The sequence below is a fragment of the Cnephaeus nilssonii genome (genome assembly GCF_951640355.1).
Source record: "Cnephaeus nilssonii genome assembly, chromosome: 4".
NCBI lineage: Eukaryota > Metazoa > Chordata > Mammalia > Chiroptera > Vespertilionidae > Cnephaeus > Cnephaeus nilssonii.
In genome coordinates this window covers 53,764,597-53,781,389 of record NC_137075.1, presented here as the reverse complement: position 1 = coordinate 53,781,389, position 16,793 = coordinate 53,764,597, and the positions used below count along the sequence as shown (strand labels likewise).

Here is a 16,793-nt window from a genome sequence, read left to right as displayed (position 1 = left end):
GATTATGTATTCCCAAATTTACTAGGGTTTGCAATGGCCCTGCCTACTCTAGCCAATGTTCTCTGTTTCCAGGTTTGACTGACAGGTACCTTCCCTAGTCACCCCAGCTTTACTGCACAGGTGTCTGTCTCCCCAGTAGTCCCAGTCTCTTCTCTCAGTAATCTGCAGGGAATGGGCCAGGTGTTCCCTGGGGAGTGTGAAGTTGCAGCTTCCTGGTGAAGCTGCCCAAATGATATGCCTGTAATGTCTGGCCTCCCTTTTGTTCCTTTCCTATTATTAGTAACTAGCTAATTACAATGGTATCAGATAGACTCCTCAAATGGATGTGAGGAAACTTAAGGGAGGAAAATTGATAGACTGCCTCAGGGCTTCCCGTATGTGAAGATAGTGCCACTGATTACCAGAGTCTAGATTTGTTTTCCCTGGTACTAAGAAGTATTGTGGGATTTTTCTCCTGGAACATTCAATTGTAGGGCAGAAGCCAGTAAGGGGTACGGAGGTTTAAGCCAACAATAAAAGGATAATGAGGCCAGCGAATCCAGGCTTATGAAGTGTTTGTAGATAATTAATTCCAAGTAAGGAGGGAATCCAGCATGTCAACAATAGGGTTATTAATCTTGACAAAGGGAGTAAACAAGATTCAAGAGAAGAAAGAATTATGGAAGAAATGACAGATAAGGAGAAGAGGAGGTGCTGTACACAGATCTTGAAGGAGAACATGCTGATCAAGTCAAATGTTCATCCTTGTAATTGAATAGCATATTGAATGAAAACGGAAGGGCCACCAAGGGAGTTGAATTATTGTAGGGTCCTAACAATTATAGCAGCATCAGTTACCATTCATTGAATGCTTGTTAGGTACTAGGTACTTTGCTAAATTCTTTACTTGCACTCTCTTATGTAATCCTCACATAAACCCTATGAGGTAGATAATATTATCCCCTTTTTCTGGAAGAAGAAAATGAGGCCTGGAGAAGTTGGGTAAGGGTCAGGCAAGTGGCAGAACTGGGATTCCCATGTACACATATAATACCTTAATAAAAAAAATTGAAAAAAATAAATAAAAATGAAACTTTAAAAAAAAAAATAAAAATAAAAGTTATTACATTCAACAACAACAACAACAAAAAAAAGAACTGGGATTCCCACCCAACTCTCTCCTGTTTTCAACCCAGAGCACTTAACCATTGCCATGCATGCAAAAGTTACAGTAAATAGCAATTCTATAGTATTGCTTCTATTTGTATATGAAGATATTTGTTTTTCAAAAATACATACATGTGGGAAAATAGGAGTCTCACACATCTTTAATAAACTTATTAAAAATTATTGTCCTAGTATTTATGGACCTGTTTCTCTTAAGAACATACCATCCTATATAATAAAACCCTAATATGCAAATCGACTCAACGGTGGAAAATCAGCAGAATGACTGGTGGAACGACCAGTCGCTATGACGCGCACTGACCACCAGGGGGCAGAAGCTCAATGCAGGAGGTGCCTCCTGGTGGTCAGTGTGCTTCCAAAGGGGGAGTGCCACTCAGACAGAAGCCAGGCTCATGGCTTACAGCTGGCAAGCACAGCGGTGGTGGCGGGAGCCTCTCCAGCCTCTGCTGCAGGCGGGTGGTAAGGAATGAGGGGTCCCAGACTGCGAGAGCCCCGGACTGCAAGAGGGATATCTTCTGACTGCTTGCTTAGGCCCGATCCCCCCGGCAGGCGGACATCCCCCGATGGGTCCCAGACTGTGAGAGGGTGTAAGCCTGGCTGAGGGGACACCCCCCCCACCACAGTGCACAAATTTCATGCACTGGACCTCTAGTTTATTAAATAAACACCATCTTATGCAACTACTGTCTTAAGCTAGGAACTTCAAGTCAGTGTGCCTGTGTGTGTAAGCAGAGTAACCTGAGCACGTTGGGCTTTATCTGTGGCAGTTGTCATGTGGTGTGCGCCCAACTGCTAGATAGGTCAGAGGTTCTGGTGTTCTGGGGTCTTCCCTATGCACTGGCATGCATGTTGGGCTGGTCTGGGAGACTCAGTTGCCCCATATGCCAGCTTCACTTTGGTTGCACTGATGGATCTGCTCCCTATAAGTCTGAATGGCAGAAGGAAAGAGGCAAAGAACCACCTTGTGGCTTCTGGCTCCTTTCCTGCATTTGGGGGAGGAATAAAGGAAATTGGATAGATCAGAAAGCCCTCTGAGGCCTTTCTGAAGCTCCCAGGATCGGTAACCCTGTGAAATCTAGGCCACCAAATTTCTTCACCTCTTCTGCTGGGGGCACCTGAGGACTGAGGGGCACAAACCCAGCCTTTTTCTTCCTTCTTCCTTCAAGTCATTCTCCAGCCCCTACTGCAGAAAGGAGGGGACTGCAATTGCTTAACTTTTCTGTTCCCCACAAACTTCCTGAATGCAATTTTGTAGGTACCACGTGCCATAAAGTATCACCCAGACTCCCTGAATGAATAACCCAACGATCTTCAGAGCTTTCTTAGAGCAGTTTTCTTGACTCTCTTGCTCATCCTTCCCATTGCTGACTCCAGAGAGTCACCTTCATGCATAAAGTGACAGAAATTACAGTCGCTTTGTGGAAAGCCCCTCTTTTTTATTAACTATGCCCAAACACAGAACAATAAAATGACTATGCTGTCATTAAATACACCTTATGAACTTTTTGGTAATGTTTACTTGATTATGACATTGAAGTCTGTGTGGATGCTGAAGCATCCTACTTATGCTCCACCAGTGTGGCCGGCAACTCACAATTTAAAAACCCAGAGGGGACTCTGCTAACAGCCACAGGTGACTCTCATTCAAGCATTTGGTTTTGCCACTGTTCTTGTCATGTCTGCTGGTGCATGTCTGTCTTTGAGGAGCTCACAAGGTGACCCTTTTGTGAGAGTTTGGTCAAGACAACATGGAATAGATCATTTGGTCATAAGAATAGCAAGTCAGTGAGTGGTTATTAAAACCAGGTTAAGATGGATGCTGTCTTAACCAGATTTAATTTTGTTGTGTGTATCATATCCTGTTTGCCTTGCAGAATGTGCCTAAGCCTGGACACAAGAGAACAGACTCCACCCACAGCAGCAATGAGTCTGAATACACCTTTAGCACTGAAATTGGAGAAACTGAAGACATTCCATTGAGGACAGAGGTACACTTTGTTTTATTTTATTTAATTAATTTATTTATTCATTCATTTATTTATTTATATTAAATTTAGAGAGAGGAGAGAGAGAGAGAGAGAGAGAATGTATATCTATGTGAGAGAGTAACATCTATCGGCTACCTTCCATATGCACCCCAACTGGGGATCGAATCCACCCCCTTCTGGTGTATAGGACAGCACTCCAGCCAACGGAGCCACACCGGCCAGGGTGAATTCAGAGGTACATTTTAGATACCTCTCACTAAAAGTAGAATATGACCATGCTATTATTAACAGAGCACATTTCCATTGCAGAGCAGATCCCATTTGCCCATAAATGTATAATTTGTTTTGAACTGTTTATTATTCAGATGTGACTTATAGGTGCTTAATTAGCTATGTACTATATACTTATTGCATATATTTTTTGTCAGTAGACATTTTAATTTTAATGTAATTTTGATGACCAGATTTTCCCTTTTGTAATTTTCTTTTATACCTTAATGTAGTCTATGTATACTAGTAAAAAAATATAGCCTATCATGAATTTATTTCCGACAGAGGAAAATTATTTTAAAAGTAAGCCCTTTGCCCTTGAATATTATAAATACCAATGCCCAAGAGTTTTGTAAGATTGCTACCTCTGTTCGATAACAGTTTTTTTAAAAAAATATATTCTATTGATTTTTTACAGAGAGGAAGGGAGAGGGATAGAAAATTAGAAACATCGATGAGAGAGAAACATCGATTAGCTGCCTCCTGCACACCCCCTACTGGGGATGTGCCCGCAACCAAGGTACATGCCCTTGACCAGAATCGAACCTGGAACCCTTCAGTCCGCAGGCTCTATCCACTGAGCCAAACCAGTTAGGGCTTGATGACAGTTTTTACCAATGTAATTTTCTTCCACAAAAATACTTGAAAAATAGCTTATAAATCTGCCTTACTGTTTTGTGTTATGTGGTATAAAACCAAAATGACATATTCCTGTAACTACAAGAGTACAGTGATGTTTCTGTTTCTCTTTCCTTCTCCCTTCCTCTCTCTGAAATCAATAAAAGCATATTTTTTAAAAAGAAAATGCTTTGATCATGCCTATCTTTAAAAGATAACACAACTATATAATGAAAATATTATTTCACTTCCATAAATCTACAGCAGGAAGACTGAACAAAATTATGGGTTTTCTCTGGATATGAGATTGATTATGCTTGCATTTCTCTTCTTTGTACTTTTCTTATTTCCTAGCTTTTCTCTAGAAATGTATTTTGCTTTTATAGAGGCCTGATGCACAAAATTCTTACAAGAGTAGGCCTTCCTTCCCCCGGTTGCTGGCACCAGCTTCCCTCTGGCACCCGGGACCCGGGCTTCCCTTGCAGCCCCAGCTTTGTCCGGAAGGACATCTGGTCTAATTAGCATATTATGCTTTTATTATTATAGATTAAAAACATTTGTTTTAAAAATTGACAATTGGAAATATAAGATTAGCTAATCAGTTAATTATATATTTTTTTGTTTTTTTAAAAAAATATTTTATTAATTTTTTTACAGAGAGGAAGGGAGAGGGAGTTAGAAACATCAATAAGAGAGAAACATCTATCAGCTGCCCCCTGCACGCCCCCTACTGGTGATGTGCCCGCAATCAAGGTACATGCCCTTGACCGGAATCGAACCTGGGACCTTTCAGTCCGAAGGCTGATGCTCTATCTACTGAGCAAAACTGGTTAGGGCTAGTTAATTATATTTTGACCATTTGGTTAAATAAATGTTATTACCTTTCTCTCAAACAAAAAGAGACTCCTTATTATTCCATTAAATCTAAAGATACAATTCTTTCTCTACTTACCTCATTAAAAGTTCAAACCCCAAGTACACAAGGTGAAACAATTATGGCTCTCTCAGAACTTCCATGATGGTGGTTAGTTCTTTCTGTTTGCTTAGCTTTAATTAGTGTGTCTTTATTTATCCTAGTAGCTCTCACTGTGGTTCTGTTTTAGAACCAACTGCCATACTTTTAAAAATGCTACTAGGATATCTTTCAGTTTATTAAGGGGTATATATGTTTTCATTTTCTCTCATTCTGATCTCAATATATTTATGCTGACTGCCTTTTCAAAATTATTTTTTCCAATTACAGAAGAATTCAAATATAGAAATGTCTAAAGTAAAAAATAAAACTTTCCCTTAGTACCTCCCATTCTCCAAGGTAACCATCGAAGGCCTTCTAGATGTTTGTATGCTATGTGCTATGTGTGTTTAAAACTCCACATACATTTATGTTTTTTCTAAATAAAACGTAAGATCATAATATAAATACTGTCCTGCAACTTGTATGTTTTACTTTTAATACTTTAATCTGGGAAATATTTATCTACTCATACAGATCTATTTCATTCTTTTTAATAGCCATAAAGTATGTCATAATTTGGCTCTACCATAATTTATTTAAAAACACTCCCATTAACTAACATTTGGGTTCTTTGCAGTTTTTTGTAATTACAAAAATAATGCTGCAATGAACATGTTTTTCTATATATTTTTGTGTATTTGTGTAAGTAGTATATCTGTGGGATTAATTTTTAAACATAGATTGCTAGCTTAAAGGGTATCACACATTTAAATTTTAATAGGTATAACTAACTTGCTCTTTTAAAAGGCCTACTTTTACTTCCACCAATATCATGTAAGACCCTGTTACTAAAACATGGCACTATAAATCTTTCCAGTCTTTGCCAACCTGATAGGAGAAAAATAATACCTCACTGTTGTTTCATTTGCATTTCTCCTAGTAGCTAGGTTGACCTATTACATGTATATTCTTTGGCCCTTTATATTTTTTCTGTAAGTTTGCCTATTTTTTCTTTTGGGCTATGGATCATTTTCTCATTGGCTTATACATCTTCTGGATTGTCTTGACCGTCTTATTTTTTCTGGGGATTAGGAGCCAAGTGAGAAGAAGGTACCACTGGACATGTCATTGTTCCTCAAACTCCAGAAGCGGGTCACGGAGCTGGAGCAGGAGAAGCAGGTGATGCAGGATGAGCTGGACCGCAAGGAGGAGCAGGTGCTCCGCAGCAAGGCAAAGGTGTGCAATGCTGCCCACCCCAGGGCCGCGGGCAAACCCCGCACTGAGGCTGGGACTTTATATCCAGTTCTACAGTTCCTTCTTTTTTTTCCCCATTTTTTTTTATTGATTAAGGTATTACATGTGTCCATATTCCCCCATTCCCCCTCCCACCCCACTTCCACACATGCCCTTACCCCCCAGTGTCTTGCGTCCATTGGTTATACTTATATGCATGCATATACTTCTTAATGGAAGCCCAGCCCAGAAGCACTTAACCAAGTAGGATTTGGTTCAAGTAGTGAGGGCTGACCTCTCCTCACTGTTTTCTGCAGAGCAAGGAAATATTCTAAGAGTAAAAATGTAACAATTAAAATATAACTACTTGTTTATAAAGTTTTTAATTTATCTTTTTCTTAGGAAGAAGAACGGCCACAAATTAGAGGTGCAGAACTGGAATATGAGTCACTCAAGGTAATGGAGTATTTCTGCCCAAGACCTGAAATAGAGATCTGCTGAGAGCCTCTTTTTCTCAGAGAATATGTTTCAGGGCACCTGAGGCCCTAGCTTAAGCTTTATTCGGGCATTACGGCTGGCCTTGTATTGTTTCCTTTTATAAGTTCTATTCTGTACAAAATGGAGTTCAGTTAAACAGAAACAGGACTAGTAGCTGAAATTTGAGGCTGTAGAATGGTGATGGTGAACCTATGACACGCGTGTCAGCACTGACACGCGTAGCCATTTCTGATGACATGCGGCCGCATGCCGAGGATGAAACATTTGCTGCTCCTGAGGATGAAACATTTGTGAAATAATGTTTTTTCCTCAAAGTGACACACTACCCGAGTCATGCTCAGTTTTTTGGTTAAGTTTGACACACCAAGCTCAAAAGGTTGCCCATCACTGCTGTAGAAGGTAGTAAAGGACATGGACACTAGCATCAAACTGCCTGGGTTCAGATGCTAAATCCATCACTATATGGCTATGTGCAAGTCATGTATCTTTCCTGTGCCTCGGTTTTCTATAATATGGGGATAGTACTCTTCTGAGGATTATATGAACTAATCCATGTAAATAGGTTAGAATAGTGCTCAGTACTGTATTTAATAGTATCCAACAAATGTTGGCTGTTATCATTATCATCATCATTTTTAAAATATAAGTATTTTACATATCAGCTCTCATTCTTACAACAGTCCTGCAAGTCAGTATTTTAGTTCCCATTTTATATGAAGCCAGGAGATATAAGTAAGTTCCCTAAGATCACCCCACTGGAAACCTACAAATATCTCTGGCTTCAAACCCCATACTCTAACCACCAAACCCCACTGAAACTATGTGTTTGAAGAGAAAGACTGCTAAGCATTAGTTTGCAGAGTAGAAACATACTCTAACTTATTTTTTATAAAGAACAACAACAGTTGGGAGGAAGGGGATAAAGGTGGAAAGTTGTATCTTCTTAATGTTTAAAGGCAATGTCTAACTGGACAGTAATAAGCTGCCACTGTGTGTCCCAGAGCACTTGAACAAGGCGACAGGCACTGGATTGGGAGCAGTAGTTTGTGACATACAAAGCACCTTGGTAACACAGGAGTTGAAGTTTAGGGGTGGGTGGGGAAGAATCCATTCCTTGATAGAAGGCTGTGCCCTCTCCCTCCCCATACACACACACACATCTGCTCCCAGCCCCAGCCCCTGGCTCCTTCCTCTGGTTTCCAGAATGAGAACCTTTTGAGCCCTGCAGTGTCTGAGCTATCAAGCTGACAGCTCTCAAAACACCCCAGCTTCAGAAGTTTTCTAGGTTGTTAATGAATATACTAGAGGCTCGGTGCACGAATTCATGCACCTGTGGGGTTCCTCTGCCTGGCCTGCAGGATTGGGCTGACACCGGCTCTCCAACATCCCCTAAGGGGTCTTGGATTGTGAGAGGGCGCAGGCCAGGCCTAGGGACCACACTGGTGCATGATCAGGGCCAGGGAGGGATGCAGGAGGGCAGCAGGAGGGCTGCAGGGCATGTCTGGCCCATCTTGCTCAATCCTGATCTGCTGGACCCCAGCAGCAAGCTAACCTACCGGTTGGAGCATCTGCCCCCTGGTGGTCAGTGCATGTCATAGCGAGCAGTTGAGTGGCCTTGGCATATCATTAGCATATTACACTTTGATTGGTTGAACAGACGACCGGACACTTAGCACATTAGGCTTTTATTTTTATAGGATTAGTCTTAAATTTATTTTTCTCAGATATTTTTTGCCTGTGTCAATTTTTTACTATTTTCTGCTTTTTTAAATTATAGTCTAGGGTGGAAAATTATAGTAAGGTTTATGACAAAAACAAAACTAAAAGTTAGAAAAGCCACAAAATAGCATAAGGAAACTCATTATTTTAAAGATTTTATGTATATTTGAGATTTCCTAGGGTCTCTCTAAGCTGTCCTGAATTTTTTTTCTTTTTCAGTGATATTACTTCAAGTCTAGCCCATATATATTTTTCCCTAATACTGCGACTTGGAATGTAATTTATGCTCATTAATAGGCCCCTGTCCTCTGTGGATTTTCCACTTCCCACTGTCCAGAACTGCTGACTCTTGCTTCCTCTTCAGGCTATATGGCATCTTGGTACAGAGAATGCCTGTCCTTTACTGTGCCCAAACCCACACTCTTATCAGCTCCTTCCCCGGAAGATAGTTAGAATTTTTAAACTAATATTTTAAAAATGCTTGACTCATAATACCTGTATTTATAGTTTGAAAAGTTTTTCCTACACCTTATCTTATTTAGTTATTGTCACAACTTCTGAGATAAGTTTTTTTATTTTTAAATATTAGTACTCTGAGGAGTTAGAAGTTAAGAGATATACTCATAGGTGGTAGAGTCTGATCTTGAATCCAGGTCTCCAGACTAAGGAAACTTTCGTGGTGTGTGTGTGTTTTAAAAATATGTATTTTTATTGATTTCAGAGAGGAAGGGAGAGAGAGAGAAACATCAATGATGAGAGAAAATCATGGATTGGCTGCCTCCTGCACACCGCACCCCCCCCCCCCCCCCGCCCCGGGAATTGAGCCCATAACCAGTGCATGTGCCCTGACCGGGAATCAAACCATGACCTCCTGGTGATGCTCAACCACTGAGCCATGCTGGCCAGGCTAAGGAAACTTTCTAAACATCTTAGGTTTCTATCATTACTTGTTTGAAAACTAATTAAAATATATATAGTGTTTACTTTTAAAATACCCCATCATTGATGTTTCTATCTCTCTCTCCTTCTCTCTTCCTCTCTGAAATCAATAAAGAAATGTATATTTTAAAAAAAGACCCTTTTACCCTTTCTAATTACAATAGGAATGGATCTCTTGCTCTTGCAGTAAATGCACTACTTGAGTAGTATTTATATTTGCGGAAGGAGCAAAGTGTGGCAGCAGGTGGGCACCTCTGTTATTCCTACTTTCATTGCCTTTTGCACTCTCTGTCCAGAAGACCAGAACCTGCTGAGATGGGACGGGACAGATCAGAGGAATGGGGTTAGGAATCTGATCTCTAGCTCTACTCACTCTGCCTACCTCACACAAAAATGAACAAATAAAGACATCTTCTGTATATGAAGAAGCCTAGATCACAGAGTTCCCAAGTATTAGCTTGAGTGTTTCTCAGAATGTTGTTCCTGGACCAGGAGCATCAACATCAGCGGGTAACTTGGAAATGCAAATTTGTGGGCCTCACCGCAGACTATGGAATTGGAAACTCTGTGGGTAGGCCCTGCACCTGTCCTCCAAGCGGTCTTAATGCTCGAGGAAGCTTAGGAAACAGTGCATCAGAGCGTAGGTGTCAGAGTAAAGACAGCCATGCTTTCTATTGCAGACATGAGCAATGCGCATCTAAGTACCAGTTGGTGGGAGATGGGATAGGAAGGAACATTCTTTTGCACATAAGGTTGAACTAATTCATGAAAGAAAAGGTTACTTATTCTTAACTAGGAAAAAAAAGACTAAATAGTTTTACTAAAACATGTTGAAAAGTCTGATATGGTGCTACAAGCACAAGATTGCCTCTGGAAAAAAAGCAATAAAATACTTTATCTTTATACAGAAGTACTTCATGTCCACCATCCTAAGGCCTTATCTCATGTGCTAAATAAGTCATCATGGTGCTTTTATTTATTTATTTAAAAAATTTTCAATTACAGTTCACATTCAATATTATTTTGTATTAGGTTCAGGTGTAAACATGGTGCTTTTAAGTGACTCTTTACTGCACTGTCTCTCAACTGGTATTCTGTGACATTTGTATTCTAGTGCCAGTAAATGTAGTTTAATGTGAGAACTCTATTCTGGGTTCCCATTGCCATTGCCTGAGCAGGATGTGCAGAGGGCAGCACCTTGCAGCATACGGATGGCTGCTGGTATGTGCGAGTGTAAAGGATGTGTGCGTCCATCTGGATGGTAAAGGAGGAGGTGGCCCATCCTTCCTCCCACCTCTCAGAACTCTGCCAGCAACTTCACAAGCATGTCACACAGGAAAGAAGTGTGAAAAAGATATATCCGCGCTTGCTTCGGCAGCACACATACTAAAATTGGAACAATACAAAGACTAGCATGGCCCCTGTGCAAGGATGGCATGCAAACTCGTGGAACTTTCCATATTTAAAAAAAAAGATTATTCGTTTTCATCAAAATACTAAGGGGAATTTAATTAGTTTAAGTGACGTGGTAATTTGTTTTTATTAGAAGTTAAAAGCCTAAGATTTCAGTGGTCTTTTCATTCTGTTTTACAAAGGAAATTAAAAGATGTTCCTCTTCTTTCAGGGAGCCACTCATTTGAACTATTCATTGGAAATAACCTGACTAGCTGGACCCTCATAGTTGCCCTTACATTTATTTACCCACAAACAAAACTGGGCTTCCTAGGACTGGGCTAAACTCACCCCTTGGAACTCAGCAATCGCCAGGCCTGGGAACACACCCTGGGCAGGCCTGGAATAAATCCGACTCTGGAATTTAGGTTGATGAAGCAAACTACCATTCACCTTGCTCAATTCTACTTGATGTCAGACTTCCTGAATTTGCAGAGTAGAGTTCCCAGTAGAACCTGGGAAGCCATTCACTAGGGTAGCTCTGACAGTCTTTTCCAGCAGAATTCTTCTACCATCTTGGGGGAAGGTGAATATTCCAATGTAAAGTTGAGGATGACAGCAATGAACTATCCTTTGTCTATTTACACAGCGACAAGAACTAGAATCAGAAAACAAAAAACTGAAAAATGAGCTAAATGAGTTACGCAAAGCCCTTAGTGAGAAAAGCGCCCCAGAGGTGACTGCTCCGGGGGCACCAGCCTACCGTGTCCTCATGGAGCAGCTGACCTCTGTGAGTGAGGAGCTCGATGTCCGCAAGGAGGAGGTCCTCATCTTGAGGTCTCAGCTGGTGAGCCAGAAAGAGGCCATCCAACCCAAGGTAAGCACAAGCAAATGGCTAAGGAGGGTGTTGGGGTTCTGGCCTCTGTTTCTGTCTGTCTATTCCGTCCAATGTATAATGAAGGAAACACTTAAGAGCATTTTTAGTCTAAATGAAGATATAATTTTTTTTTAAATCTCAGTGTTATTTTAAAACGATTGCAAATGTCATTTGGAGTGAGCAAAAAGCACATGAAATCCCAAATGGTATTCAGTCTCATCTCTCACTCATGAGCCAGGTGCTTTTAAAGTTATTTTTTGTAGTAATTTGGCCACAATAAATTTTGATAAAAGATAAAATGCTATTAAGTACACAAATCCATAAATTGTCTTGCTGTGGGAAGGCATGAACGACTTTAAAATTATTTGTTGAAGGTAGCCTGTTTAACTGTAAAGGTAACATGGAGAGATTAGAAAGGAGATCAGTGGTAGAAGTTGCATGGAGATTTCTGCTCATTTCAGGGAGTTCTGTTTACTAGGGAAGCTGTCTCAGCAGGAGGGGCTGTGGTTAGTGAGGCAGCAGAAAGGACCATGCTGGAAGATATAGATGGCCCTCTGACGTCCTTTCCTGCCCTCAGGTATTTTGAGACCATGTGCTGATCAGAAATGGGCCTTTTTGTCATGTGCCATCAGATAAAAATTATCGGATTAATCACCTTAACCTTTTGCACTCGGATGTCGAGTGTTACTCGACACGGTTAGCATTAAATCCCGAGTAGAAGAAAAAAGCAAGCGAGTGCAAAGGGTTAAAGCCTGACCTATGTCCCTGCCTGTGTTCATGCAGCAAAGTGTTAACCAAAGCTTGAGGCAATCAACTATCCCAACTGCGTGACATGCCAAATGAAATATGACTGTGATATATGATGAACTGGGTGCTTGAAAGATGTGAGAGTGCTTCTCTTAGAAATGGTAGTTGTGCAGGTGGCTGAGATACCGAACCTTGCACATAGGTTTGGATTTGATAATGGCAACTCTCACCTAGGATTAACACTGATCCAGAAAATATAAAATTCTGGAAAATCCCAGTAATAAATGGAGTTATATGAAGAAATGACTTTCCTTATTTTAAAACAAATCCCAAACCCCTTAAGTCTGAAATGAAAAGTTAGAGATTTGGAGTCTCTCCCTGGGCTTGGCCCTATACGTACATCTCGCCTTCCCTGGGGCTGACGACCACTCAAGAAACAAGACCTCGCCTCTGCTTGCTAGCTGGAGCAGAGTCTACAATTCCTTCCTCTGGTTCCCTTGTGACAAATTGGTATTCTCATAGGAAACTTCAGTAAAAGTTACGGGAAAGGAAAAGAAAAACGAACCAAGGGGCATAAAAACAATCTAGCTAACAGAGCACATGGTTCTGGGATCACACACCCTCACTTACCCAGCTCACATACCCCACGTGACGACTGCTTGTCAGCCCCTAATGGGCTGGCCCTGTCTAATCGGGGTTTCTGCTCTGTGAGCTTCCAGCTTACACATGGTAGCAGCTTGTCCTCTCCTGGGAAAAATGCCCATGATGCTGACTGAGACCTTTCAAATACCCCAGGGCTGTTCATTCCACTCAGTTTCTAGTCATAAACACATATGTCACAACTTCTTTGCAGGACAGTGGTGACACCCAGTGAGCAAGGTGATGATCCAGCCCAGCCAGGTCTAGTGTGTCTGCTCCACCCCCACGAGTATTCTAGGAGGCTTTACTGTAACTCTCACAGACACTGGGAGAGAATTTTACCCATGTATTCTAACAGGAGGGTCGTTCTTTCACATACTAAAAATACTTCACAATAAAAAAATACAAAAAGAATTTCATGCACTTGTTCCTGAGAATTAAGACTTGCCATCACATATATACATGTTAACGTCCACCTCATGTCAGTTTCATGAATATTTATTTATCTATTGAATTAGTTTTAGGGAAACAATTCATGGTTGTTTTTTACAGTTAGCTCTTATTTGTTATGATGGAGACTCAATGATAGAATTTATTTATAGAAGTAAGGGTTTATTATTTTCTCCATTTGTTTTTTGTGCTTGCCAACTTGGGATTTTCAGGATGACAAGGTAATTATAAAATTTTTAGTATATACTATTTAATCCTAATGTTAGTTTACAAATATCCCTCGTTATATGCAATTAAGGCTTTTTGGCCACCAAATCTATTTTTATATTTGGGAAGTCAGTGGGAAAATGTGGATAATAGTAGTCTCCAGTCTGGCTCACAGAGAAGCCTCCCTGACTTCTAATTCACAGCCAGCTCTGTGCTTCACTGTGGTAGTTGTAGGACATCCACAGATGGGGCGGGGGCGGGGAGGGGGGAAGCCCTTAACTCGGAGGATCTCCCGTGCTCACGTGTCTACCAGCTGTGGGTCTGAGGGTGAAGAGGAGCCTGAGTTACTGAGCACACCTGGAAAGGGTGGGATTTTCCTGCATGGTTCAACCCTTTTAGGACTTCCGGTCACTGGCTCAGGGGAGACACACTGAGCAGAGAGTCAGTAACTTGCTAACCCTGGCAGTCTCCTGATCCCATGCCCCAGCCACCACTCCTTAGCTAAGATAGGCCAGTTGAGGGAAGGATGGGCAACATACTAAGAGGCCTGGCTCAGCACAGCAACACACTAAGAGGCCCAGCTTTCCTCTGCATTAGTTAATTAGATCAATTTACCTAATTATGAAAAGTTCAAAACCACATTCTGTAAGTAGGTCCTCAGATATCAGAGAACACATGTAGCATTAGAGAACCTGGGCCTTTGAGAGTTATTACTTAAAACTTAAAAATCTGAGTATGGTCCTTTATGGAATAGAAAGATTTTCTCCTTTCAGAGAAAGAGAAAAAGGGAATTTTCTATGATATGTGTACTAAAATATTTATAAAAATAGCCAAAGAAATGCTGTATGTGGTGTTTCTGGAAAAGATGTTTAAAATGTAATAAAATATAAGCTTTTGTTAATAGCTTTTATCAGATACTATTTGGTCTTCTCTAAGGATACATTTATAAACTCACAAAAGAACAGCATTAGGAGAAAAGTGGGATTTTTTAAAGGATGCTTCTAATAAACACTGACATTCAAAAGCAAGTGTTGGTAGGCCTCTAGTTGGCATTCAGGTTATCTAAGGTCCTGGTATTTGAAGTGGATTCTATGAGTGCCACTTCATTGTGAGATCTGGCTGGAGCAAACTTGGACGAAAGGATCAGATATGTACTATTTAGACAAATAGGATGGCCCATTGGGTTCTAAAGTGTATTCTTCTTTAGAGACTATAAAACAGTGGTTCTTATTGTGTGTTTTTGCTTTGGTTTAGGAGAGATAAGAGAATAGCTGAGTAGAAGCAACATTTAGAAATTATAGTTTTCAGACAGATTCGACCACAAAGGAAAAATAAAAAGGAAGTAAAAAGGTTTAACAGAAAAGTTCTTTTGATATAAAACTAGAGGCCCGGCAGACAAAATTGTGTGCGGGTACGGTCCCTAGGCCTAGCTGCGATCAGGGCAATCTTCCCTGGCTGCTGGCAGCCAGCCCCACCCCCTGCTGCCACCCACCTGGGTTCCCCGTTCCCCATCCGGTGATGGGAGCCTGACGGCTGGGGGAGGGACTGAGAGGTCAGCCGTTCCCGCCTGCTCGCTGGCCCCACCCCTGCCGCCCGTTGCCCTCTGTGTGTGGGTCTACCAGCGGGGCGAGGGCCTTGGCCTGGTGCCACCTGCATCCCCCGCCACCCACCCCAGTTCCCCATTCCCCATTGTCAGCGATTGGAGCCTGCCGGCTGGGGAAAGGGACCAAGAGGTGGTCAGTGCACCTCATAGTGACTGGTCGAGCGGTTGTTCTGGTCGTTCTGCCATTATGGTCACTGGGCTTCTATTATGTAGGATCATTAGTAATTCTGACCTGCCAAGTATTTATTTCAAAAGCTTATGTACCATGTGATACTGTAACAGAGGAAAAAGAATTGAATAACAGCAGATGGTAGATATTTAAAAGGAGCTAAATTCTTCCCATTTATATATATCTAAAGATGTGAGGAAAGGCTTTTCATTTTGCTAAAGCATACATCTGAATGCTACCTCTTTGTACTGAGTTTCTCATGGAAGAATGAGATTTATGTCCAACTTTTAGTGTGTTATTATAACTGATATTATAATATTATAAGTGTTACAATAACAGATGTTTTATTATAATAACTGATCAAAAAGTAGTAGGAAGAACAGTTTTGTTCATTTTACTAAATACTCAGTGTTCTTGCCTGGTTTTTATTCTAATGCTGTGTATATATTTCGAAATATATATATTTATACTACGTGTGTGTGTGTGTGTATATATATAAATATATATATATTTTAAACATATGAAACCTAACTTATATGTATAAAGTATATAGTATATACAGCATTAGAACAATAACCTGTCAAGAATGCCTTAGAACTATATAATGGAATATATATATTCACCCCCAACACACACACACAATGTAAAACAACATAGCCCGTCAATTATTTTATTTATAGGGCTGTGGTATTCGGAATCTCACCATGTTCATAGCAGCACATTAAGAATTCTCAAGAGAAGGATTCACGGCTTCCCTTTTCCTTGACTGCCTGTGCCCCCCTGCCCTCTGGAGTCTGGAGGGGCAGAGTTGTGGTGGGCACATAAACACATGAAATATGTCATATGTGGGCCAAAGCTTGTGAGTTGGTTCTTCATGTGGAAATGTGTCATTTCCCCTTCAGAATACAATGACAGATGCCACAGTACTTTTGGAAGATGTACAAAAAATGAAAGATAAAGGCGAAATAGCGCAAGCATACATTGGTTTGAAAGAAACAAACAGGTAAGTTGATACTGTTTTTATTCCATTTCGGTTTAATCATGTTGATCTTTGGTTTTTAGCCTCTTGTACAGAAAGTCAACATATTTATACATTGCTTTAGCAGACATCAACTAACCTTCAAAGGGAATCCAAGTTTTCAATATGTTCAATAAAATCTCATAACAAGGTAGCATTATTGATGAAAGGTGTCGGGAAATGTTCTTCACATCATGGGGATATATATGTCTGTATCTTTAAGGTCTTAGCCTTGAGGAGAAAACCAATTGCTCACTGTTGATTGTCTTAGGTAGTTCTTTTCATTCCTCATTCAGGCTGGTTA

At 40.7% G+C, this 16,793-nt stretch overlaps 1 protein-coding gene across 4 annotated transcripts in view; it reads left to right on the top strand.

Annotated features, from left to right (window-relative positions):
• MYO5A (myosin VA) overlaps nt 1–16,793 on the top strand; it is a 201,192-nt gene that overhangs the window by 148,851 nt on the left and 35,548 nt on the right. For all 4 annotated transcript variants that reach the window (XM_079769424.1, XM_079769422.1, XM_079769425.1 and 1 more), the window contains exons 25-29: nt 3,042–3,155; nt 6,091–6,234; nt 6,634–6,687; nt 11,429–11,656; nt 16,374–16,474. In XM_079769424.1, the coding sequence (XP_079625550.1) occupies nt 3,042–3,155; nt 6,091–6,234; nt 6,634–6,687; nt 11,429–11,656; nt 16,374–16,474 (641 nt within the window). The remainder of the gene's footprint in view (nt 1–3,041; nt 3,156–6,090; nt 6,235–6,633; nt 6,688–11,428; nt 11,657–16,373; nt 16,475–16,793) is intronic.